Genomic DNA, 22,503 nt, shown 5'->3' with positions numbered 1-22,503 from the left:
AAGAATTGAAGGGTGGGAATCACGTTGGATTCACGTAGCATTAATTCGATGGACAGACAAAATGAATTGGGATTCCACGTCTGTTTGAAACTTTTGAGAGTTGATCGATCCCATTTACTCTTCCAACGTGATATATACATTTCCCAATGTTAATGACTATGTGTAATGTGTGTGTACAAACATATAGATAATCATACTTTTTCTAAAAAAAAAAAATGTATCTTCTAGTTACATGTGTTGGAGTATCGTTGTCTAAAATCCAATGTGCAGTGAAAATTTTAAAATTTTAGTTTTGACAATCGAAACATTCTTAGGTGTCGTATGATTCAAATCCCAACAATAGTGTGTTTAAATGATTTACGTTTGCGTTCTAAAGGTTCGACATCAAACTATTCCAGATTTTAAGCAGATATAGTCGTTCTTGTAAGTGAACGATCTACTGGATCAAATGCTTTTCTTCGGTTCTTGAACAAGGTCCACAATTGAAAAATGTATCACTTGTTTAAATCGCACTAGAGATCTAGACGAAATTTTATGCTGAGATCAATGCTCGGATTTTCTTGTTCAAAAGATGTGGAATATTGTTCTTATAATAAATGTGTCTGGCAAAAAAATTTTTACCATTGATAAATGCATGTTTTAAAATGACACGACAGCTTTTAGCTTTTTTTTTTTTTAAAATGAGCTTTTAGCATTATGGAGTAGTACACATATTGTTAGTTTTGTCATGAAGCACTATAAAGTTCATTTTTATTACGCTATGCGTTGATGATCAAGTTATTCTTCGGTGTACTCATTAATATCTACTTTTCTTATATATTTAAGACTTCTCAAAATTACAAAAAATAAAATTAATACAAACTTCGATTAGTGCCTGGATACTATTTTTTTTGTCTAAAACCAGAGTAAAATAATAGGAATTAATTAATTATATAACTTGGATGTTTCTTGACGACGACGACGACAATAATAAATTAAAATTAAAAACCCTTGAAGGATACTTCTCAAGAATCAAAGGACGAATTTATCATATTCTTAACATGTTTCTATATTCAGATATTCAAATTCCATTACAAACGAGATGAAGAGGTGACTCAAAATTTAGAGCGTAAAATTTTAATAAAATTGACACTTTCTTGTCAGTATCAGTTTAGGTGTTGATAGATATACCTATTGATGAACTATCTCTGTCCCGATTATAAGTTGATCTTTATCATGATTTGATCTTTTGTAGTATTGGTTGATCTGATATGTAATTAAAAGTAATAATTTTGACATAAAAAAATTTCATGTGTTGGTCGAATTGGAGTTACGTCTTGTAAAATTAACTCGTATTGTAAGACAGTCTTACAAGTGATTTTGTGCTGAATTATATAGATTTCATTTTTTTTTCTTCATTTGTCTACTCTTATTAACTAGATTTTGGAAAATGTAAAACCATTTTTGAATAAATTAAAAAAGGATAAATATGAAGTTTGAATGTAAATTTGTTTTTCTAACCGTGAAAAACAAATCAGATGGAAGAGTATATTTCTAGTAGAACCACACATTGTCAAACATTTTTATCCCCCAAAAATATATGCACATTTAAAATAAAAAATAAAACAACCTCATTCAAAGTACTTGCCTCAATTCAAATTTTAACTAATTACTAAAGGCAGAGACAAAATTCTGATAATAGCAAAGTTGCACATTTCCAACGACAGCGCTATCATCTTGAGCCATTTTTGGGTACTTTAGTGTAAAATTTAATATATGTGTGCGACCCACATGAAAAAATGACGCAAATATGATTTTGAGTAAGTGGGTGAATCAGATACGATGTGAAAATGTATTATTCTTGGATAAACATGTGTTCTAGTTGGTATGGATGCTTGGCTCTATTAATAGCTGTGATGGAACCATTCTTCCTAGTCTGTATCCCAAGACTTTTGGATATGGGCACAGGCCAAGATTCCTGAAACTGGAATCAAATGATTCTGATTCTTCTATATATATACATATGACATATATATAACACTATTAGTACTTGATCTAATTGATCGAATCATATCTATTATACTTCCAGTAAGCTAGCCGCGGGTGAGTTATCGATCTGTTTCGTTTAGTTTCAAGGTAGGATATCAACCATGTTTAATGTTTGACATATATTGCATTATTTATGTTCGTGTAGTTTTATGTTGATGTATAATATATTATACATGTTCAGTTAGATTCCAATTTCTACTACTTACCTGGGATCATAGGAAGTGATGAATTCATCTATACTGATGTGCTTCTCCTGATCATTACTTTGTTTATATATTTGATTTGAAGAATCATGAATGCCTTAGCAGCAACCAACAGAAACTTCAAACTGGCAACCAGGCTGTTGGGATTGGATTTAAAACTTGAACAGAGTTTGCTAATACCATTTCGGGAAATCAAGGTTAGCTTGCAAGCTCTGATGCTATTGATATAATATATCAAATTAATGAAGCTGTGAGCGAGCATGTGTATAATGCAAGTGGTGCAGGTTGAGTGTACCATACCAAAAGATGATGGGAGCTTGGCATCTTTTGTGGGATTCAGGGTTCAGCACGACAATGCTCGAGGCCCGATGAAAGGAGGCATCAGATACCATCCAGAGGTTAAATTACAAATTTGTTAGCTGATTAGTTAAGTAGTAAGTAGATATTGATTGTTGATAGTAATGGTACATGGGTCGATCAGGTTGAGCCAGATGAAGTGAATGCCCTGGCACAGCTGATGACTTGGAAGACTGCTGTGGCAAACATTCCTTATGGGGGTGCTAAAGGAGGAATAGGATGTAACCCATCAGCTTTGTCCCTTTCGGAGCTGGAAAGATTGACCAGAGTTTTCACTCAAAAAATACATGACGTCATTGGAGCTCACACGGATGTTCCAGCACCTGATATGGGAACTGGTCCGCAGACAATGGCTTGGATACTGGATGAGTACTCTAAGTTTCATGGCTATTCACCTGCAGTAGTGACAGGAAAGCCCATTGTAAGTATCTCCCACAAACTCTCATAATAAACTGGTTATATTTCATTATTATATGTTTTACATATTAAGAGAGTACATCAGGATCTCGGTGGATCCCTCGGCAGAGATGCAGCTACAGGAAGAGGTGTCTTGTTCGCAACACAAGCACTACTCGAGGAATATGGCAAGACCATCGCAGGCCAACGAGTTGTCGTACAGGTACATATATAGTAGGGATATGCTCGATTTTTTAATAAAAGATAAAAAAGCAGTATGTTTGCTTGCATATGTGTGATATGGGTATGCAGGGGTTTGGAAACGTAGGATCTTGGGCTGCTCAGCTAATTAGCGAGCAGGGAGGAATAGTAACTGCGGTAAGTGACATCACAGGAGCTGTAAGGAACAGAAATGGACTTGACATACCAAGGCTTGTGAAACACACGAAAGAAAACACTGGTGTGAAAGGATTCGATGGCGGGGATTCCATTGATCCTAGTTCAATTTTGGTGGAGGACTGCGACATTCTTATCCCTGCAGCCCTTGGAGGGGTGATCAACAGGTTGAATTTCTGATTCTTTTCACTTCTAAGCATAAGTTTATATATTATTTCAAAAAGATGTGTTAATTTGTTTTCTGATGAAGAGACAATGCCAAAGATATCAAAGCCAAATTCATCATTGAAGCAGCCAATCATCCAACTGATCCTGAGGCTGATGAGGTAAACATACACACGAACGCATACATAAATGTTTGCTTATTCCAGCATAATGAACTTATGACATCGAACAATACACAGATATTGTCTGAGAAGGGGGTAGTTGTCCTTCCAGACATATATGCAAACTGTGGAGGTGTGACGGTTAGCTATTTCGAGTGGGTTCAAAACATTCAAGGGTTCATGTGGGACGAGGATAAAGTGAACGCGGAGCTGAAGACATACATGAGAAAGGGATTCAAAGATGTTAAAGAGATGTGCAACTCTCTCAGCTGCCATCTTCGAATGGGCGCCTTCTGCCTCGGTGTGAACCGAGTTGCCAGGGCCACAATACTCAGAGGGTGGGAAGCATAAGCATTCATATAATAAAAAACACTGCTGTCCACCTTAACTTTATTTGCTTTTGGACTATTTTGTCTCGATCATTATAATAAGATTTTTACCATCTGCAAATTTGCTTTCCCCCTTACAAGATCATTGAATTCTGTCTCCCCACCAGTGACTCAACCGACGTATTGGATGTTTGTGATAAAATTTTTTATCAGTCCGATATATTATATAAGGAGAGAATAATTAAACTTAAAATAAGGATATGATCCCACTTTATTCAATTGAAAACCCAACTTTCTTTCTACATAGCATCAACTTCCAATCACTGATACAGCTACAAAGAGTGCATACACACCTCAAATCATTCACGTATGCACACAATAGTTGGTAGACATCAGCATATGACTATCCTCTTGGGTTAGTAATTAAAAAATTTTCCCAACATTAAATTCAACTCCTTTTATCTTGGCAGTCGATGCACTCGCAATGAGAAAGTAATAATACAAGACCGAATCCAAGTAAATCTGGAATTATTCATAAAGATCTTGAAAAATTCATGCAAATTTCGAGGTGCAAAAGAGGGGAAATTAATGTCATTCTGATTTTGAGAAAGAAAAATTAAACATACATTACCAATTTCAATGTAAAACTGGGAAGCTGCCACATAATCAAGGGTCGGGTTTGGGTAAATGTCAATCACAATATTCCTCCCCTCTCATTTTGCATTTAGCAGAAGCGGAGGCAGTAAATTTTACAGTTACATAAAACGATTTTCGAGACAAAGGAGTAGAGAACCTAATACGTACACACATGGTAATCAAAATCGGAGCCAAATAATATGAGCTTCCAAAAAAATTTATCTTGTCATCTTGAGCACCAGTGTACATTACAAAACACCTTCAGCAAACGGTACGACCATAGCAAATTGATGCTATGTAGAGATTTTTGGACCACTTCTCCTGCAAACAAAATCAAAAGGAATATCAGGTGCTCATACCTTCTTCAAGTTTATGAACTGATTGGGTTAAACAATGTCAAATTCTCCAATATAATATATATTTCCAGGCCAAACTGTACTCCAATCCAATGTCTATCTTTAAGATCTGCAAAAAAATTATCAGACAAGCAGCTACTACCTTTACGTGGGTGCTAGGGAAGGCAGATGTGCGAAGGGTCTCCTGAGCCTCGTCCATGATTTTACGTCTAGGTATACTAAGTATGAAGGCTGCTTGATCAGCCGTAGCAGCCATGGAGGTTATTCTGTAGCCATTTTCCCATCGACGGTGTATCCCCTCACTAGGGTAGAGAAAATCAAGCTCCACAACCTAAGAACCACCGGCACATTTTACTTAAACATCGAATAATCACTCAAAGTACAGGAATTCCTCTGTTCAGCTTACTAATCAAGTTTTACCTGCTCAGAATATCCGGAATTTCTGGACATTACAACACCCCATCGACTGCCGGCGGTAGTCATGGATGTGACATGGAAACCTTCCTTCCACTTTTTATTAATCCACTTGAATGGAAATGATTCGCTAACTTTATACGACTGTTGGGTGTAAGGAGTTCCTGAAAAATTCCCGAAAGCATAAAGCAAGAATATACCAAGGAGAACGCGTCTTTAGTATTCCACCAAAGAACACATTTTTACACAGTCCAAAATAGCATGAGAAAATATGAAAGTGAGCCACATAAGACACAAATCACAGCAAATGAGAGACTTCAACCCACCTTTAGACATAACCACCAGTGAACTTCCATTAGCTGCACCAGCTATAGCGCTGATGTAATAATTTTTCTCCCACTGCTCCATGATCCAATCCTATTAATAACCAGAAAACATCATTGTCGGGATACGAAACAGTGCCAAGCTAGGACGTGACACAAGAAGTCATAAAGAGGAATTTTAGTTGGATAAACAACCTTGTGAAGAAAGACGGCAGAAAGCTCATACACTTGCAAACTGAAACCTGTCCCAGCATCCATTATCAAGGCCCAGAGGTTTAAAGCTGATGCCACACAGCTAATATGCAACCCATCTTCATTGCCCTTCTCTACATGTTGACGGAGCCTTGAATCTGCGACATTGTAGTGGTATCTACACAAATACAACCACTTCTTCACGAACAGAAAAATTGCAAATAGGACAGCAATCTCAGAGATATGATGTACGATAAAGGATGAGAAACAATCTAGGTCAGAATCTTGAATCTTTCATGTTAATGTAAACAGCAATTGATGTATTAGTCAACAGGAATTTCAATTGCTCTTATCACTTTCCAGAAGTTAAAAATTTTCAGATATTTAAATTCTACAAGTATAAACAAATTCAAGTACAGTAATTTCCCAAAAAACCTTGAATAAATTAAATGAACAAATGAAAAATCTCTAAGCAATTGAAAATCCACATAGAAATAGAAGGAGACATGCAATGCACAACTCAAAAAACAAAGCAACTCCAAGTCTCCAGAATCTTTATCGTCCACTAAATTATTGTTGCATACTTTCGATGAGACTTTTAAACATGATCACACTCTTCTAAACAGTAAGCCCCTGACATAGATGGCCCCACATAAAAGAAAATGGAAGGAGTAAAATTACAAGCAGGAAAGGTGGCATGCCTAAATTAAATCAAGATTCACAAATAAAAACCATCAGCTAAAAGATTACTCACTCAAATATCAGAGTTCCGACATTCATTTCAAAGACATAAATTGCGAAGCAGCAGAATAAAAATCCATAAGTGAAAAAAAAATAGCAAATGCGTGAAAGAACAAGCTTATAAGCAAATCCAAAGTTATGTACCTCTGTTTCATGGGTCGCCGAGCATTATAAACTGAAATCCACTGAGTAGCTGGGCTACCAAGGCGTATTTTCTTCTTTGGTTGCTCATCTTCTTCCAAGTTAATGAGCATCCTCCCACGCTTTTGCCCAACCTAATAAAATATCAAAATTATTTTAACACAAATGCTTTCTAAACAAGTACCAAAAAAAAATCAAATACAGTACACCTTCTCTGCTAAAATGTTACCTTGAGTGCTCCATCAATTCGTATTGGTCTCAATGATGTGCATGGTTCAATGAGAGACTCAAAAAAAGATATCAGTTTTGGATAATTTGGCTCCTCGTCAAACTTCATATTAGTAACAGCCTCAAGGAACTGCTTAAATGGAGCGGGGCAAAAGCAACACATCAACTCTGGAGACGTAGCCATTTTCTTTTTGCAGACTAGGAAACTTTTGTTGTCACCCTGCAATCATCCGAATAAGAACAGTAAACAACAAATTACACAAAAATGGAATAAGCTGTCACAGGTAACTGGTAACAGTCATATCAATTGACCTGATAGCCTTGCCAAGGTAACCTTCCCTTAATAAGAAATATCAGCGTGTAGGCTAATGACTCGAGATCGTCCCTCCTGCTTCCCGTGCGGCCCAAATGTGCATGTACACTAGCATATCTTATTGTGCCTCTGTTAACAGACCAATAGAGTTTGTTGGTTCATAACAAGCATAGCTCTTGTTAAAATATTGCATGAACTTCACAAACCTGAATATGTCTGGCCTCTGATCATATTCAACATGCTGACCAGATGATGCATCTTTCCACTTGGAAGCTGCATCATTGAGGAATCAACGAATATAAAGCTCACTAATCAGGATAGTGAAATTAGATGGTCGGTCAGTCATCACACAAAGTAAAAGGATATGAACAGCAGCATCATACCCAAACCAAGATCAATGAGATACAGCTTTTTCTCATCAGCACTTGCAGGTTGACCAAGCAAAAAGTTCTCTGGCTTCACATCTCCATGCACAAATCTAGAAAAATGAAAGGGAGGGCACAGGTAATCAACAGTCTTCTAATGAGGAAAGTAATGTAAAGCAAAAAGAATGAAGTTCGTGAACAACTTCATCTTATAAGGTAGCCAACACATAATAATAATATATATATATATATATATTAAAAAATGTAAGGGTTTACCCCTTAAGATGAAGCTTCTCAAGAATGGATATAGCCTCAACAGCGATGCAGGCCACCATATTTGGAGACATTCTGCTCAAAGTGATAATAATTAAACAAAGAAATAATCGACATGGAAATAATAAAACAGCTACTTTGTTGCACATTTAAAAACGCAACATGCGTTAACAAGTTAACTTAAAGATAATGATGGAAGAAAGAGGCAGGAAAGCAGGCAAAGAGATAGATCTTTACGACTGGCCCAAGGAATTCCAAACATCCCAAAGACTGGGTCCAAGCATGTCCATGACCTGAAACAGAATATTTCTTTGAGATCATGCTGAAAAGTCCACCGCGACAAATACAATCAAAACTCACCAAGATGTAAAAATCTCCTTGACGACCCTTGTAGTGAACCCATGGAATCCCATAGCAACCGTTCAACGTGCTTTTCCATAAATAAGACAAACGGAGAGATGTGAATAGTTGTAATGAAAAGAAATGAGAACATCCTCTATTTAAGAACAATGAACTCACTTGTACACCTGCCATTCATATGGAGGGCCATAATTGCAGCCTTTACTATTTCGGTGTTCAAACTTGAGTGCGACCTAGATAACGATAATCCACGCTAATTAAATTCAGAAAAAGAGAGGTTGCTGAAAATTCTCCAGCTGTCGAAAACAGGTGCTCAGCGATACCTCGATTGCATCTGGTCCTGTTCTTTCAGTGCCACCGCTTACCCTTCGGCCAACATAAACTTGGCCAAATCCACCCTTACCTAGTTTCCTTTCTGTCTTATACATGGGAGAATTGCCCACTTGTACCTGAACCAACAAAATGGACTCAATCACTAAGAATGCTGCTAAAATGTGAAATGAACTAAATAAATAAATAACAGGAAAAGAAATCATGGAATCTCAAGAAGTTTAAAATCCAATGATCCATCAATAACGGATCATAAAAAGATTTTCATGCAACATTCTTGGGTATGAAAAGAAATTGAAAATTACCCTATCTGGTACTGGAGTAGCGCTCACTTCTTCTTCAACTCCCATTACTTTATCCGCACTCCCACCCTCCATGCCAATTTTCTTATCTTCAACCCCCTCTATTATGTTGAGAGGCTGTTCCCCAGCACCAATGCCAACAGGTTGCGGAAGAACCTCACAAGGTGGCTCTGGGTCTAAATCAATCAACCTAATGCCCCGACCTCGACCAGCAGCAGTTGGCCTAGCTGGTGTTACTGCAGATGGCCCTTTAGTTACAGCAGCTGCATTCCCTCTACCTCTGCCTCTCCTTCTCGTTCTATTCTGAACAGGTGTAAGACAATTCTCTTCTGGATTAGAGGGTTGATGTGCAGGCTGGAGATCAACAAGCCGCTTTGATCTCCGTGCTCCACTACGCAATTCCGGCATCGTCACCCATGCAAAATCACCTCCCACTCACTGCCCCACCTTCTGTTCAGAATCTTCAGTCGCCCTATTAAGAAGTATCCCAAAGAAGTAAAGTAAAATTAGCATAAAATCATCGAGGACATAGAAAATTGACAAAGTCCACGTGAAAAAAATAAATTCTTAAATTTTAGAGGTGGAACAAGAATGAGCCAAAGACAATTAAATGCAGCATATTTGAAAGATGTATCTTCCTCTTTGGAATGGATACACGATGAAGATGCGGGATCTATATTATTTTAGCAGTGGTTGAGGACATGAATGAATTACTGTATTCGGTGGGTTCTAAATCTCGATTTCTCCAATAAGCAAGGCAGCAAGTAAATTTCAGATAAATGACACATCCACAAAACACACAGGGTGAATCATTAAGTCCTTGCAATAAATCGTCGCAACAAAATAGCAAGGAATAGATTACAAAATAGCAAGGAATAAATTACAAAATAGTTCCTCGCGTAGAATTAATATGGAATAAAAGCAACAAAAAAATCTAATTTGATGACATACATCCAGCCAGAAGAGCTTAAACCAAAGCTATAAGCAATTATTCACGTAAATTCAAGAAATAACAGTAACATCATAACATATTAATTGATTACTTAATTAATAATTATCCACGAATAAACAAGAAGGCAGACACTAATCTAATCGTACCTTCTGAAATAGATAAAAGCAGAAGGATCGTAGATAATCGACAGCGATAACTAGAAAAAATCAACCGATCCACAGCAGATCTTCTGAAAAAAACTCTCCAAACATATTTTCCTCTCAAAGAAACCTCCTTTTTTTGGTCGAAAAAACAAGAACAATTGGGTAATCTTATACAGATATAGAACAAAAAGGATCCAACACTAAGGATACCAACATCTGGGTAGGAAAAATCGAAGAAGGTTAGATGAATACAAGACTTCGATTTGGGATAGAGCGGTGCGTCCCGGTTGCTTCTCAGCCGTGGCGGAGTCTCCCTTTTATTGTTTTTCACACTGCACAGGCAGGCGTCTATATAATGCTGCCTGCCCTATCTCAACTTGTGTGTCCAATTTTATCATCACTGTTTTTCCTCTTTTTTTTATTTTTATATATGTTTATTTTTATTATTCTAATAATATCTCAGAAATTTTAATTACAGATAATATATATATATATATATTGATTTAAAATAATATAAGTCAATGTCATACAAAATATATATATATATATATATAGGTGTAGTAGATAATATATCGTTTGAATTGTGATACACAAAAACTTTTGTTAGAGGCTTACGAGTCAATTTTGTTAGACGAAACTCCTATTTGAATCATCAACGAACAAATATTACTTTTATGCAAAAAAATATTTCTTATTACTTTATAAATATTGACATGATCGACTCATCACTTGAATCAATTCCAAAAAGATCTAATATACTTATGAGTTCACATATTTAAACTTTGTCAAAATTAAGTGATTTTAATCTTGTACTTTGATATACAACGATAATCAACATGATCCTTAAAATAGGTAAGTGGTGCAATAAGCGTTTTCCATCTTGGCGATTGAAGGTTGATTATCGACATTGATTGATTGGCCTGAGATTCTCAAATTATGATTGGATTGGGATCGACACTTCAATCGACCTGATATCGTCTCTCTCAACCGAACTACATCTCATGGTGAGAACCATGACCAGGAAGAACATGATCTTTTCACGAGAATGTCAAGGATGATGATTGATATAATCAATTTAGTTAACATATATTAACGTCGAAAAATGTAAATATCTGTATTACTCTGCAAATTTGTAAACTGATATAAGTAATAATAAACTAATACTATAGTTACTAGCTCATAAACGGGTCCAAGTAATCGATATAGAGCAAAATTTGTGGGATATCACATACGTCACAAATAAACGTCGTCGAAGGTTGCCCGACGTAGATACTCTGATGCAAGTCATAAAAAAATTTAAAGATGTTCTATGAAAGTTAGAGAACGCAAGCATAAAAAAATGAGAATGTACATTGAATAATGAGAGTCTTCCTCTATTCATATATTTTTTACTATTTCACATATTTTTTATAATGCTAACTTGAGTGCTGTAGTTGTTCCATCCTTGTAAAAAACAGAGAACCGAGCAAATGGAAGTGATGAAAAATATTTTATTTGAGACATCTTTGAAATAAGTTTATATAATCTAAGTAGTATTTGTAAATGAATAAAAAAAAATGATTATGGATTTTTTATTTTTATAAATTTGTAACATTTTGTAAAAGAATATTTTATGATCATATTTTTAAGCATTTACAAAATCTACCGTGATCAATTTCCATAAAAATATCGACTACTGCACCAAATATACTAATGTATGTATTGATGCATGGATTTTTGTGTGGCGATCGATTCATGTCAATAGAAAATAGCCACCGGTTATATGTGAGTTGTGATGAACTCGACTCGAGGAAAAAAAATATCAATGGAAAAAAATTAATAGATTGGAAATAATAGTTTATCAAATATAATATTAATATTTATTTTTCTTTTCACATCATTGAATATTTCACAAGAGCACGAGTCTATGACTATATACCAAGGAAAACATATATTTGTAACAAACATGCTTTTATCAAGTCTCTCTCAATTGAAAATAAATTGAAAATTACCCAAAAAAATTGTCTCCATAATATAATGAAATATAAGCTTCTTGTTTTTTTTTATATATAAAAAAATCGAATATGTATTATCCAACAACGTAACCAAACATGTGACTATCATTCAAAATTTTGAAATATTAATATCCCAATAAATATAGTATAATTTTGTTCAAATAATATAAAAATATATATTTCTATAAACTTTCATATTTTTTTACAGAATTATTATTTAATTTGTTTCCAAACTAATTCATAATTATATTATATCCTAAAATTATATATACTTTATTTTAAAATAAAATTATAATATTTGAAAAATAAAATTATTTAATCATAAAATTAAAATGTTTCCTTTCAAAACATAAACAAATATTTATGATATTTCCAAAATCAGAAAACAATAGGCTGAAAACTTAAAACATACAAAGACCCAAAATTTAAGATGTGATATCAAATTCAAGATTTAATTGTAATTAATTAGGTCGAAAAAAATTAGAAAACGAAAAATTAAAGACAACACGTAATTTAATCCCGGAGAGGGTGATATAGCCGATTAGGTTAATAATCTATTATTATTATTATTATTATTATTATTATTATATAAATAATATGTCATCTAGAAGACATCATATTTTGTTCTTCAAGTTGCTTTCATACAAACATTTTTTTCTCAAAATTGTTAATTGCAACTTATTTTCAATATTTTGCGTCTCAAATTGCACTATGAACTTTTACTAATTTCTATTAATTATTTTTAAATTAAATATAAAATTAAGAATTTATTAAATTTTTAAAAATTATATATAAATTATTATTATAATTTTACAACGTAACGTATATGCATAATTTACTAATTATTATTGAGATTGAGGCATGCATAATAACATTTTTTTGTCAATCCCATAATAACCATTTTTTACTTTAAATAAAATAAAATATAATAAATTAATTATTAAAAAATAACATTAATTAAAAATATTCCAAACTTATTATATTTCATATATAAAAATTTATATATTATAGATCAAAATTTAATTTACGTGTGTATATGTTTACCAGTAATTGAATGATACCTCAAACAACATTTTCAAATAATTCGGGACAATCTGGTATGCTCGAGAATTCGGCATGGAGAAATCGAGGGAAATGGTGGTGCTGCCGGTGTTCATGGAGCAAAATTACAGAGCCTGCACCATTCCCTACAGGTCCCTCCCGACAATCCTAAGAAGACCACCTCCACGGAGCTCTCTTGGATCAATCTCTTCGCCAATTCCATCCCCTCTTTCCGGTACGTGGACTTTTCCTTTTCTTTTTCAACTATCCGTATGTTAATTTGTCGTCATCTTCTCCCCATCTTTTTGTCATATTTGTTTGCTATGATTGATTCTTTTGATTATGGATGAACTTGCAGGATTCGCGCTGAGAGTGACGATTCGGTGGCCGATGTACCCGCCAAAGCTGAAAAATTCGGTCAAAGGTAGTATCTGGCTTGTGTATTTAGTTCAACTACTGACACACGAGATTCATGTGCTCAATTGGTTGCATTTATTTTGTTTAGATTTTCTTGACTGCTTTGTGTACCAACCCTCTCTAGATATAACTGGAGGACTTGAAGAAAGATCCCGAAAGTCACAGTGGCCCGCCTGATTGCATTGTATGCCAATTGCTCAATCGAGCTATTCTGTTAAGTTTTCAAGTTATATTGTATATTCAATCTTTTCTATTCACAACGAATTGTTATCAACTTCTTTGCCAGCTTCGTATGCAAGTCCTTGGAGAGGTGGGATTCGGAGATATATTCAAGAAGGTCAAACTCAGGAATATTCTCGAATGTCCGTTTCAGTCTGATAATTAATAACACCGGCTTTATTCTCTTAGACCTCGAGATTATGAGTTTGATGCTGTAATCAACTTCGTGGATTGTGAGAAAAGCAATTTTGCAATTGAGGGACAAATTCACCTTGAGTATTTCTTCAGCCAGTGGTTGTCCGTTTTTAAAAAATTAAAATAATGATTTTTAATAATTTTGGCCATTTACCGTGATAGCACCTACACTCGTATCAACTCCTCTGGATTTGATGAAGCAGTTCTCAGTTGAGCTTTATATCTTACTTCCTTCTCTGTTATACTTCTGCTTAAAAATGAGTGAAACAAGATAATTTTTTTCAATAATAGGATGAAGAGAATGCCAAGGCGATATCCCTGTTTAAGGATGTTGTTCATCTTAATGATGCCATAGAAGATGAAGCCAGCGTATTGAGAATTTGATTAGAGGATGTTTGCTGGCTACATATTTGTTCTTGGCTCAGCTCAGGTATGTCAGCCTCTCAGCTAGGATTTGCAGAACTTGAGCACCTTTTTTGTTGGAATATCGTGTTTATGGTCATTTGATGCAAACTAGTTATGATGACCACATGATCATATGATTGATTTTTATGGAACAATTATTTTTCTCATACACCTTTGCATTTTCTTAGCAACAATAGATTCCACAATTACCTTCAGTTTTTTAAAAATTTATTTGTAGGTATGTCAGATTATAGCCTCTATCTCCTAATTGCAGTGGATTGTCCCTGATGAAACTGAAAATTTCTGGAGCTTCACTGACATCATCGTTTTATTTTCTCACCTCATTATGAATTTGATGTTGAAAGATTCTAATAAAATTTCAATTCAACGTATAAATTTTTAACTTTCTGACACTATTCACCACAACTTGGATTTCGGACTAGGTTGTAGCCTGTGCATGGAAATCTGATTCAGTGTGTTGTTTTTCTTTGGAGCACAGTGTGTTGTTTTTTATCCTGCAGTCTTTCAGAAAATGTGGAAGACTCAAACTTCTGATTGCCACGCTGCTGTAAAACCACCACACTGATTTTATATTGAAATTCCTATTTAATTATATGCATTCATAAAAAGCTTCGCGGTTTTCAAGTTTAGAAGCATGCACAGTGGTAGCATACTGGCATTTAAGTTATATGGTTGGAGTTGGATTGATTCCTCAGCCTGCATTTACTTTATCCGGTTGGAATAATTCCTCCGTCTGTGTTTTAAGTTATCTGGTTGGATTAATTTCTCAGCCTTTGAATGACGTGAAATAATTTGTCAACTCACTTGAACTCTCGAAGCTAGCGGACTTGTTTTCAAAGCATGTATGTCCTTTCAAGCTAGCTGTCAGAACCTTGTCCCAAGACCCTGGGTTATTGATGATTTGGGCAAGTTTATATCAAAATGGGGTAAAAAATTGTGGTATAAGGTTTGTTTCTGGGGATAAATAGACCGGCAATGGTTTTGTCATCAATCATGTATGTACATTTTAGTCTCTCTAACTTGCTTTCCAATTGCACAGGCTGTAATCTTTGTAGATATTTCTGGTGCAGATATTATTTTGGGATTGCCATTTGCAAGAGAGCTATTACGACATGGTATACAGGCCTGGTTTCATTTTTTACTGCTTGTCGGTCAAGTGTTTGGCCCATATTTTTACCAAGAAAGTAGAAGTAAAGATTTTATCTTGATTGGAGAGAAATTCCTGGCAATTATCTTTTATTCCCTTGCGGTGATGCAGAAATCAGGTGACTTATAGATTAATTAGTCAAGACTCAGGAGTGAGAAAATGAGCACAGAGCATACATATATATAATACTTACATACATACATACGTACGTACATAGAAATACATACTATGTATGTATATTTGTATTATTGTATGTATGTATTATATATATGAATGTTTACATCCTATCTTAGACATGGACAAAAATTGTCTTTCAAGGGGGAACACATTTCTTTTTTTGCAGGTTGTATTGGCTGCCAATGACTTGCCTTCTATCAATGACATAATATACACCGAACTGATTGAAGTTTTAGCAAAGGTAGTAGAGTTGTTATAGTATTTGTGCTATTTATAGCTTAAAAGTCAGAAGGTTGAGTTTGTCACCAAAAGTTCGAATGCACAGTTGAAGGATGAGAATAGGAAGCTTCTGGGAGTTGACACTTCAAATTTTTCATTGCCCATTCTGGTAATGATTTGCCTGTAAAAAAATCCATTTCTTAATTTTTTACGGCTTTGTTTCTTGAAATGAGCCTTCGACATATATTTTAGTATGGTTTAATGTTATGACAGGTTGTTGATCTTACCAGCGTATCACAAAAACTTTCCTACCTAGAAAGTGATGCAGACCTTGGATTTTGGAAGGGATGGTAAGTTCTTACCAAGTTATTACAAAACATGACTAAATTTTCTGAGCCTCACATACTCGACCTTGATATTTTTTGGTCAGGGCCGTGGAATAGAGACGAACCTCTATGCACAATTTAAATGCGATTCCTTGAAAATCTCTATGGTAAGGTTAACTCCCTTCGAATATTCTCGTAGATTGCTACTGATGGATATGTATTTATCTCTTAATCAGCAATTCAGGTGAAGCACCCAGAGGTCGCGAGTTCCTGGGAAGACGTCTATACGATTGCATTGTCAAGTTCAACCAGTACAAGGCCTAAACATATCTATCTAGCATCTGAAATTGCCCAAATTTTATCACGTGATCACTGTTGTCCTACTATTTTTCTGAAGTTTTTTTGGGCTATATATTATAACTTGCGGTCATCGAGTCTAGATGAACCTGCGACCTGAAGTAACGTTATTCTTCAAATGATTGCATTTCTTTTTTTATATCTTTAAGCACCTTCATTTGGAAAGAATCCAGCAACCTTCCAAATCAACTCGTGTAGCACTGACAGAATCCTATTCATTCCCGCTTGAATCACACACACTGACACACACACACACACACACACACACACACACACACACACTTACTTTTGATTAGAAGTTCAAAGCGTATGATGTGCCAAGAGCCAAGCTCTTCAAATTGAGATGGACATTGACGACGGTGAACTGCCAATCCAAGGGACAAACTTTGAGTTTAAGGAATCGAGTCTTTTATTTTTAAGTTCATATTGACATGAATGATATCTAATGAAATATATTTAAATAAAAAATTCAGGTATATGTAAAAAGAGTAGGTCTCTTATGAGACAGTTTCACGAATCTTTATCTGTGAGACGGGTCAACCCTACCGATATTCACAATAAAAAATAATACTTTTAGCATAAAAAGTAATATTTTTTCATTGATGATTTAAATAAGAGATCCGTCTTACAAAATACGACCTGTGAGACCGTCTGACACAATTTTTTGCCATGTAAAGAGTAGGTCTCTTGTGAAACGGTCTCACGAATCTTTATCTGTAAAACGGGTCAATCCTACCGATATTCACAATAAAAAATAATACTCTTAACATAAAAAGTATTACTTTTTCATGGATGATCCAAATAAAATATTCGACCCACAAAATTGATCTGTGAGATCGTATCACAAGAGTTTTTGTGTAACTGTCATATAAAATTTAAACCGATCCAAAATTTCTTCCCTTTAAGTGCGATTAAAGGGGCCCCGTGAGACTTTAACGAAATCCAAAGCCCGTGTTTAACGGGCCAAAGCTTGAGTTTTTCCTAAAAAGTTGTGTCGTATTTTTTTCAAATTTCTCAGTATTTTTAGCCAATAAAGTAATATGGGGTGAAGCATTTGTAGACGTAATTTGAGATCTTTACTTACCGCATGTAAAATCGAACCTAATATTTTGTTCCAAACTTACATTGATATAAAAAATCGAATATAATATAATTTCTGGCTCGATTATAATGATTTATTAATAAAACGTTGATAGCTAAAGGATGGTTAATGGTTAAACACATGGTTGGTGTTGTGTGAAATCCAAATAAAACAGGGTGTCTCGTAGCTGTGAGTGAACAATGCATACCAACTAGCCTCTTAATCCATTCTCTCCTCTTCAACTCAACTCAGAGTGGAGAATGATGAGCTGCAGGTCCGTCTTCAAGATGATGCAGCAGCAGAGTTCGCAATCACTCCCGGTATCGGAGCCAGGGCTTCAGGAGCAGCGACCTGGGATCCGGCGGAGGCTCTCATCCCTCTCCCTCAACCTCAAGATCCAGCCCTCTCCCCCTGCCGCCGCGGCATGGGCGTTCCGCCGCTCCAAGTCGCTATCCTCCCTGGGAGAGAACGCCGGAGACTCCATAAGGAAGTGGTGGGATTGGGGGTGGGGCTGGATCCTCTCCAGGAAGCCAGCCTTCGCGGCAGATCTGGAGATGAACGAGGAGGAGACCACCACCATCGGGTTCCACAACAAAGGCAGCTGGCGCCACGTCTTCTTCAAGGTCACCTCTCAGCTCCGCCGCAAACTATCCCGCTCAGGAGACGTCGGCCTCCCCCAGACCATGCGCTCCATCTAATCATCAAGGAATCAACCTACACATAATATGCCTGCACATTGTGAACCCAGAATCGAAATAATTCACATTAATCCAGCAGATTCTTCCAAGCCCTGCCCAATGTATCGATCGATCGGCGTGTCGTGGGGTGTGGTTGGTATATGAATTCCGTTTATTCTATTGTTGCTTAAAATGAAGATTGTTTTGTTGTAATCTCAGCTAATTTGATGTTCTTCGTATGTATGCAAACGTAGTGTAGGATACTCAGTTTTTTGTCAGACAAATTTGTCGGCGGTGTTCGTGTTTTTTTTATTTATTATTTTTGTTATTTATTTTTTGCCTTTTCAAGTAAAACAGCTAAGATTCGGTTATTTTTTGCGGGAGTTTATTTTTGCACACGGAAAAATTCTAAAAATTTTAAAAAAATAATCAAAAATATTAATAAACTGATATATATTCTATTTTTTAAAAATAAACACATTTAACAAAAATACATTTATTTTGGTTTGCAAGAGGTTTATGTCAAAATTTTGGAATATACCCAATTTTTTTATTATTACAAAAGCATTGTCGGTGCATAATATTGTTATTATTGTCATTCTTCAAATGACAAGAAATTAATCATATGAAGCCGACACAATAATATATCTATATTTATTTTATATAAAATAAAAATATTATTAGAGGTTTATCAATTTTTTTCCCTGAAAAATATAAAATTATGTGTTTAGATAAAATTTTTGAAATTTATTTTTAAAAAAATATTATTTGTTTATAATTTTTAAGAGTAGGTCTCTTGTGAGACGTTCTCACGAATCTTTATCTGTGAAACGGATCAATCCTACCGATATTCACAATAAAAAGTAATACTTTTAGCATAAAAAATAATATTTTTTCATGGATGACTCAATTAAGAGATCAGTCTCACAAAATACGACCCTTGAGACCGTTTCACACAAGTTTTTATTATTTTCAAAGAATACATAACTAATTGAATGATTTTTTTATGTTTTTAGAATAAAAAAACTCTGATCGAACGAGAATTAAAATATTTATAGAATAACTATCGAAACATCTTCTTGATTACTTTTAAATATAAAATCTTTTTTTTTAAAATAATTATCCAATCATTTTTTCAATTCTGAAAACGTTAATTCTTCAAACACATACATATTTACTCTTAAAAACTTTTTATTAATTTTATGTAAAAAATATTTTCATAAAAAAAAGTAAATCTTTTCATATCTTCAACGTGCCCTAAAATGTAGGTTGCATTCTCCTCAACACATAATTTTCCCGACATTTCCCTAAAACACTCGAGAATACATCAAAACATAAACCTTGGCTACTCCACCCATTTTCCCAGTTGCACATCAAGTAAACGTATAACATTGTTTTCTCAAACTAAACCTGACTGCACTTTCATGGAGTCACCACGGATCATTTTGTATACATGCAGCATTTTGCGAATCATCCAAAGAAACTCTCCATCATCATCTAGCATCCTATCAACTCCGCGTCTTTCAGATGCTTTCTCAGCCCTCCGCTTGCCGGCCTGAAAACTCCCAACATTAGAAGCTCACTTCACTTGTAAAACACATCATTTGGATATGACAAACTTATAAATGACACTTTTTTCTCATTGTACCGAAACCTGAAAATGTTAAAGTCACTTACAGGCCGCTAAATAGTTTGATGCTGTCATAGAAAAACCATTGCAGAGTAACAACTGGACCCACAATTGCAATTCGAATTGGAAGGCTTCTCGTAAACAAATTGACAAGCCCAATGTTCTTCACAGCCTGAAACAAACCATGATAAGACCATATGCCACTAAATAAGGAAGAATAAGCATCACAAGGAACTCATATTCAATACCTGCATCACAGTTGGAGATGTTTTATTGTAAAGAGATGAAACAATATTGTCTGCTGGATTAGAGATTACCGTACCAACAGCACCAGCTGTATACCCGGACAAACATGTGACAGCAAGCTGTTGAGATCTTGAGCAATCTTCTTTCTTTCTTCGTATAACGTTGTCATACATCAGTTCCACAGTATTCTCAAATGTTGTAAACATAACCATTGAAACTGCCCAAGTATGTAATCATTTCCAAAAATAAGCAATTTAACTGGTTAACAGATCATGTGATACCATGAAGAAAATAAGGCTAGACCAAAGACTTTTCAAAGTGATATTTTTCGTTATGTTTTTCTTCCAAACCATTACACATACATGTACAATGTAATTATACACAATAAGCGTAGTTTGGCTAGAATGGCACCCAAGTTTGTGGCTAATTTACAGAAGAAAATCCTTGCAAAAAAATTACAAAATTATAGCTCATCTCAACATTATGCAATCCATAGTCTTAACAACAGGAAACATCTGGAAAACGTGGATCAAAAGTGAGACATCTTATAATACATAGCTCTCATCCTCCTAAAATAATAAAGAGTTGATAGAGTTTCAGGAATCACAGTGCATGCAGAGGCGTAACAAAAACTTTGGCGAGCTAAAAATAACTAAGCAAGAAAATGCACCAACTCTTGGCAACATTTTTTAGTTTCCACAAAGTTGTTTCAGTGAGTAGGAAACATCCACCGAGTGCAAAGAGTTTCATAAATACAGAATATGAGCAAATAAGATTTATTAACCTAATTGATTTTTTAGATAAAATGCATAATCCTAAATAATCAATCTAATAAACGGATCCACGACTAAAAATCCTTGACCCAAATTGCCAATGCATACTATCTCAGATGCACATTTTGACAAAATGATAAATGAGAAGCTCATTAAGCAAAGCATACATGGAAGATTACGGCCCCAAAGTGGAAGAAGACCCTTGTAGAATCTGCAACCAAATAAGAATCATAACAGAATCAGCATGGCGCAATGAAACCCCTAAGTAAAATGTCCACCTTAATGGTGTTTGAAATTACCCATAAATTCCTTCATTGGCAAAAATTTTCGGAAATCCATCAGTTAAGCCTTTGGCAAAAGTTGGTTTAGTTTGAACTCTGATTTTGACAGCTTCAAATGGACAAAGGGCGACATCAGCAAATATTTGAGCAGTCGCACTGCTGAGGAAGAATATAACCCCCTTCCTTTGATCCACCAATACATCTCCATAAAGCTTCTTGAAATACTCATAAAGACCAAATTTGCATCCACCTTGTAAACCATATCCAAATAATTTCCCAGACCAACCTCTCCAAAGAGCAGAGGCACCTTCTTCTCTGCACAGAGTTGTAAGGCCCGATAGGATGCCGCTATACTTGATCGGGTTCACCTGTAATGTACACATGGTACGGCAGCAAACATATTATCATTAAGACAACAAACATCCTTATTCAAGAACTTGTTCTTCTTAACTGTAAGCAACATCCCAGTAAGCAGTTAAATGCCATAAAAAAAAAACATCTCTAACTTCGACAAGTTACAAAGAAAAGCAAAGCGGATACCAAGAACAAGGTTTACACATCGACGGACAAAAAGTAAGACACCCAAACAAATTAAAGAATGTAAATCACAAGAACATGAAACGAGAATTGGACGAGTCGACAATTTCTAAGCAGACCTGCATGTTAACCTTCAAGACATCGAGTGGGGTGATCGAGAGATGGGTGACCCCGGCGCTCAGCATACCTCCAGCAGCACACACACCGTAGTACCCGGCCGTAAACTCCTCGACCCTACGCCTGTTATTCATGTTTCCTCTGCGATAAAACTCAACACGTTTGAGGATCTTTCACTCACGTACACACGCAGAGACCATCTCTCTGGGACAGATAACAAGCAAAAGAGATGCCGAACATCCAATGGGCAGGCTCCATTAGCGTCTTTGAGGTGGCAAATTTTCAAGGGGTTGACTGGTTGGTTCCCGCAGCCTTGTTTTGAAAATGGATTTTCATGCTCCTGATCATGCCCACGTTCTTGCTTTCTGCGCCTCGCAACTGATTCACATTTCCCGACCCGGACTCGGATGGGTACAATAACCCCGATAGAGTTTAGCCCTAATTTGTTTTGGTTTGGGCCACTCCCGCACCTACTTCCCAAGCATGACAAATGATGCTCTTATAAATGGGCCTCTTTCAGCCCACTGCATTTTTTTTTT

The 22,503-nt window shown here is 35.5% G+C and overlaps 6 protein-coding genes across 10 annotated transcripts; 4 read left to right on the top strand and 2 right to left on the bottom strand.

Annotated features, from left to right (window-relative positions):
- The first annotated feature begins 1,905 nt into the window (after positions 1–1,905).
- LOC140962397 (glutamate dehydrogenase B) lies at positions 1,906–4,165 on the top strand. Of its 3 annotated transcripts, none has more exons than XM_073421262.1 (8): positions 1,906–2,115; positions 2,317–2,428; positions 2,516–2,629; positions 2,713–3,009; positions 3,091–3,207; positions 3,297–3,547; positions 3,631–3,706; positions 3,785–4,165. In XM_073421262.1, the coding sequence occupies exons 2-8, from the start codon at positions 2,321–2,323 to the stop codon at positions 4,055–4,057; spliced, it is 1,236 nt and encodes a 411-aa protein (XP_073277363.1). In that variant the 5' UTR covers positions 1,906–2,115; positions 2,317–2,320; the 3' UTR covers positions 4,058–4,165. The 3 variants fall into 3 exon arrangements, with proteins under 3 accessions (XP_073277363.1, XP_073277364.1, XP_073277365.1); XM_073421263.1 differs by having other exon boundaries at positions 1,908–2,082; XM_073421264.1 differs by having other exon boundaries at positions 1,908–2,115; positions 2,210–2,428.
- LOC140962395 (casein kinase 1-like protein HD16) lies at positions 3,974–10,498 on the bottom strand. Its single transcript, XM_073421261.1, has 17 exons — positions 10,108–10,498; positions 9,013–9,481; positions 8,701–8,826; positions 8,537–8,610; positions 8,378–8,447; positions 8,255–8,310; positions 8,021–8,092; positions 7,763–7,857; positions 7,586–7,652; positions 7,379–7,508; positions 7,068–7,286; positions 6,842–6,972; positions 5,960–6,134; positions 5,768–5,858; positions 5,448–5,605; positions 5,170–5,358; positions 3,974–4,992 (listed from the first exon to the last, which is right to left on the bottom strand). Exons 2-17 carry the CDS (start codon positions 9,415–9,417, stop codon positions 4,933–4,935), a joined length of 2,118 nt encoding a protein of 705 aa, XP_073277362.1. The 5' UTR covers positions 9,418–9,481; positions 10,108–10,498; the 3' UTR covers positions 3,974–4,932.
- A 2,643-nt stretch (positions 10,499–13,141) lies between these two features.
- On the top strand, positions 13,142–14,157 carry LOC140963446 (uncharacterized). Of its 2 annotated transcripts, none has more exons than XM_073422777.1 (4): positions 13,142–13,374; positions 13,498–13,563; positions 13,645–13,740; positions 13,843–14,157. In XM_073422777.1, exons 1-3 carry the CDS (start codon positions 13,215–13,217, stop codon positions 13,731–13,733), a joined length of 315 nt encoding a protein of 104 aa, XP_073278878.1. In that variant the 5' UTR covers positions 13,142–13,214; the 3' UTR covers positions 13,734–13,740; positions 13,843–14,157. The 2 variants fall into 2 exon arrangements, with proteins under 2 accessions (XP_073278878.1, XP_073278879.1); XM_073422778.1 differs by having other exon boundaries at positions 13,681–13,740; positions 13,843–14,148.
- On the top strand, positions 14,051–16,861 carry LOC140963445 (damage-control phosphatase At2g17340-like). Its single transcript, XM_073422776.1, has 8 exons — positions 14,051–14,179; positions 14,262–14,400; positions 15,215–15,342; positions 15,467–15,511; positions 15,862–15,961; positions 16,046–16,108; positions 16,213–16,289; positions 16,502–16,861. The coding sequence occupies exons 2-8, from the start codon at positions 14,362–14,364 to the stop codon at positions 16,587–16,589; spliced, it is 540 nt and encodes a 179-aa protein (XP_073278877.1). The 5' UTR covers positions 14,051–14,179; positions 14,262–14,361; the 3' UTR covers positions 16,590–16,861.
- Positions 16,862–17,838: 977 nt separating this feature from the next.
- On the top strand, positions 17,839–18,664 carry LOC140963114 (uncharacterized). Its single transcript, XM_073422353.1, has one exon. The coding sequence runs from the start codon at positions 17,964–17,966 to the stop codon at positions 18,399–18,401; it is 438 nt and encodes a 145-aa protein (XP_073278454.1). The 5' UTR covers positions 17,839–17,963; the 3' UTR covers positions 18,402–18,664.
- A 962-nt stretch (positions 18,665–19,626) lies between these two features.
- Positions 19,627–22,360, bottom strand: LOC140962513 (mitochondrial phosphate carrier protein 1, mitochondrial). Of its 2 annotated transcripts, none has more exons than XM_073421460.1 (6): positions 21,967–22,360; positions 21,329–21,678; positions 21,197–21,240; positions 20,333–20,473; positions 20,058–20,182; positions 19,627–19,935 (listed from the first exon to the last, which is right to left on the bottom strand). In XM_073421460.1, exons 1-5 carry the CDS (start codon positions 22,096–22,098, stop codon positions 20,082–20,084), a joined length of 768 nt encoding a protein of 255 aa, XP_073277561.1. In that variant the 5' UTR covers positions 22,099–22,360; the 3' UTR covers positions 19,627–19,935; positions 20,058–20,081. The 2 variants fall into 2 exon arrangements, with proteins under 2 accessions (XP_073277561.1, XP_073277560.1); XM_073421459.1 differs by having other exon boundaries at positions 20,259–20,473; positions 21,967–22,359.
- Between the last annotated feature and the right edge of the window lie 143 nt (positions 22,361–22,503).

Source organism: Primulina huaijiensis, chromosome 17, assembly GCF_012295235.1.
Source record: "Primulina huaijiensis isolate GDHJ02 chromosome 17, ASM1229523v2, whole genome shotgun sequence".
NCBI classification, from domain to species: domain Eukaryota; kingdom Viridiplantae; phylum Streptophyta; class Magnoliopsida; order Lamiales; family Gesneriaceae; genus Primulina; species Primulina huaijiensis.
The sequence above is the reverse complement of the archived record's forward strand: the minus strand, read 5'-3'. Positions and strand labels throughout refer to the sequence as shown.

What these genes read in the sequence shown, in the direction of transcription:
- LOC140963445 (XM_073422776.1), top strand. Translation starts at nt 14,362, where the DNA reads ATGTTTGCTGGCTACATATTTGTTCTTGGCTCAGCTCAG. An exon ending in TGATTGAAGTTTTAGCAAAG is followed by an intron (nt 15,962 to 16,045) that starts GTAGTAGAGTTG and finishes TCGAATGCACAG; the next exon opens with TTGAAGGATGAGAATAGGAA. An exon ending in ATTTTTCATTGCCCATTCTG is followed by an intron (nt 16,109 to 16,212) that starts GTAATGATTTGC and finishes ATGTTATGACAG; the next exon opens with GTTGTTGATCTTACCAGCGT.
- LOC140963446 (XM_073422777.1), top strand. Translation starts at nt 13,215, where the DNA reads ATGGAGAAATCGAGGGAAATGGTGGTGCTGCCGGTGTTCATGGAGCAA. An exon ending in AATTCCATCCCCTCTTTCCG is followed by an intron (nt 13,375 to 13,497) that starts GTACGTGGACTT and finishes ATGAACTTGCAG; the next exon opens with GATTCGCGCTGAGAGTGACG. An exon ending in GCTGAAAAATTCGGTCAAAG is followed by an intron (nt 13,564 to 13,644) that starts GTAGTATCTGGC and finishes TATTTTGTTTAG; the next exon opens with ATTTTCTTGACTGCTTTGTG.
- LOC140962397 (XM_073421262.1), top strand. Translation starts at nt 2,321, where the DNA reads ATGAATGCCTTAGCAGCAACCAACAGAAACTTCAAACTGGCAACCAGG. An exon ending in GCCAACGAGTTGTCGTACAG is followed by an intron (nt 3,208 to 3,296) that starts GTACATATATAG and finishes ATGGGTATGCAG; the next exon opens with GGGTTTGGAAACGTAGGATC. An exon ending in CTTGGAGGGGTGATCAACAG is followed by an intron (nt 3,548 to 3,630) that starts GTTGAATTTCTG and finishes TTTCTGATGAAG; the next exon opens with AGACAATGCCAAAGATATCA.
- LOC140962395 (XM_073421261.1), bottom strand. Translation starts at nt 9,417, where the DNA reads ATGCCGGAATTGCGTAGTGGAGCACGGAGATCAAAGCGGCTTGTTGAT. An exon ending in TGGAATTCCTTGGGCCAGTC is followed by an intron (nt 8,093 to 8,254) that starts GTAAAGATCTAT and finishes CACTTTGAGCAG; the next exon opens with AATGTCTCCAAATATGGTGG. An exon ending in CGGCGACCCATGAAACAGAG is followed by an intron (nt 6,135 to 6,841) that starts GTACATAACTTT and finishes GTATTTGTGTAG; the next exon opens with ATACCACTACAATGTCGCAG.
- LOC140962513 (XM_073421459.1), bottom strand. Translation starts at nt 22,098, where the DNA reads ATGAATAACAGGCGTAGGGTCGAGGAGTTTACGGCCGGGTACTACGGT. An exon ending in TCTTGAAGGTTAACATGCAG is followed by an intron (nt 21,679 to 21,966) that starts GTCTGCTTAGAA and finishes TGTACATTACAG; the next exon opens with GTGAACCCGATCAAGTATAG. An exon ending in ATCAAACTATTTAGCGGCCT is followed by an intron (nt 19,936 to 20,057) that starts GTAAGTGACTTT and finishes GGGAGTTTTCAG; the next exon opens with GCCGGCAAGCGGAGGGCTGA.
- LOC140963114 (XM_073422353.1), top strand. Translation starts at nt 17,964, where the DNA reads ATGATGAGCTGCAGGTCCGTCTTCAAGATGATGCAGCAGCAGAGTTCG.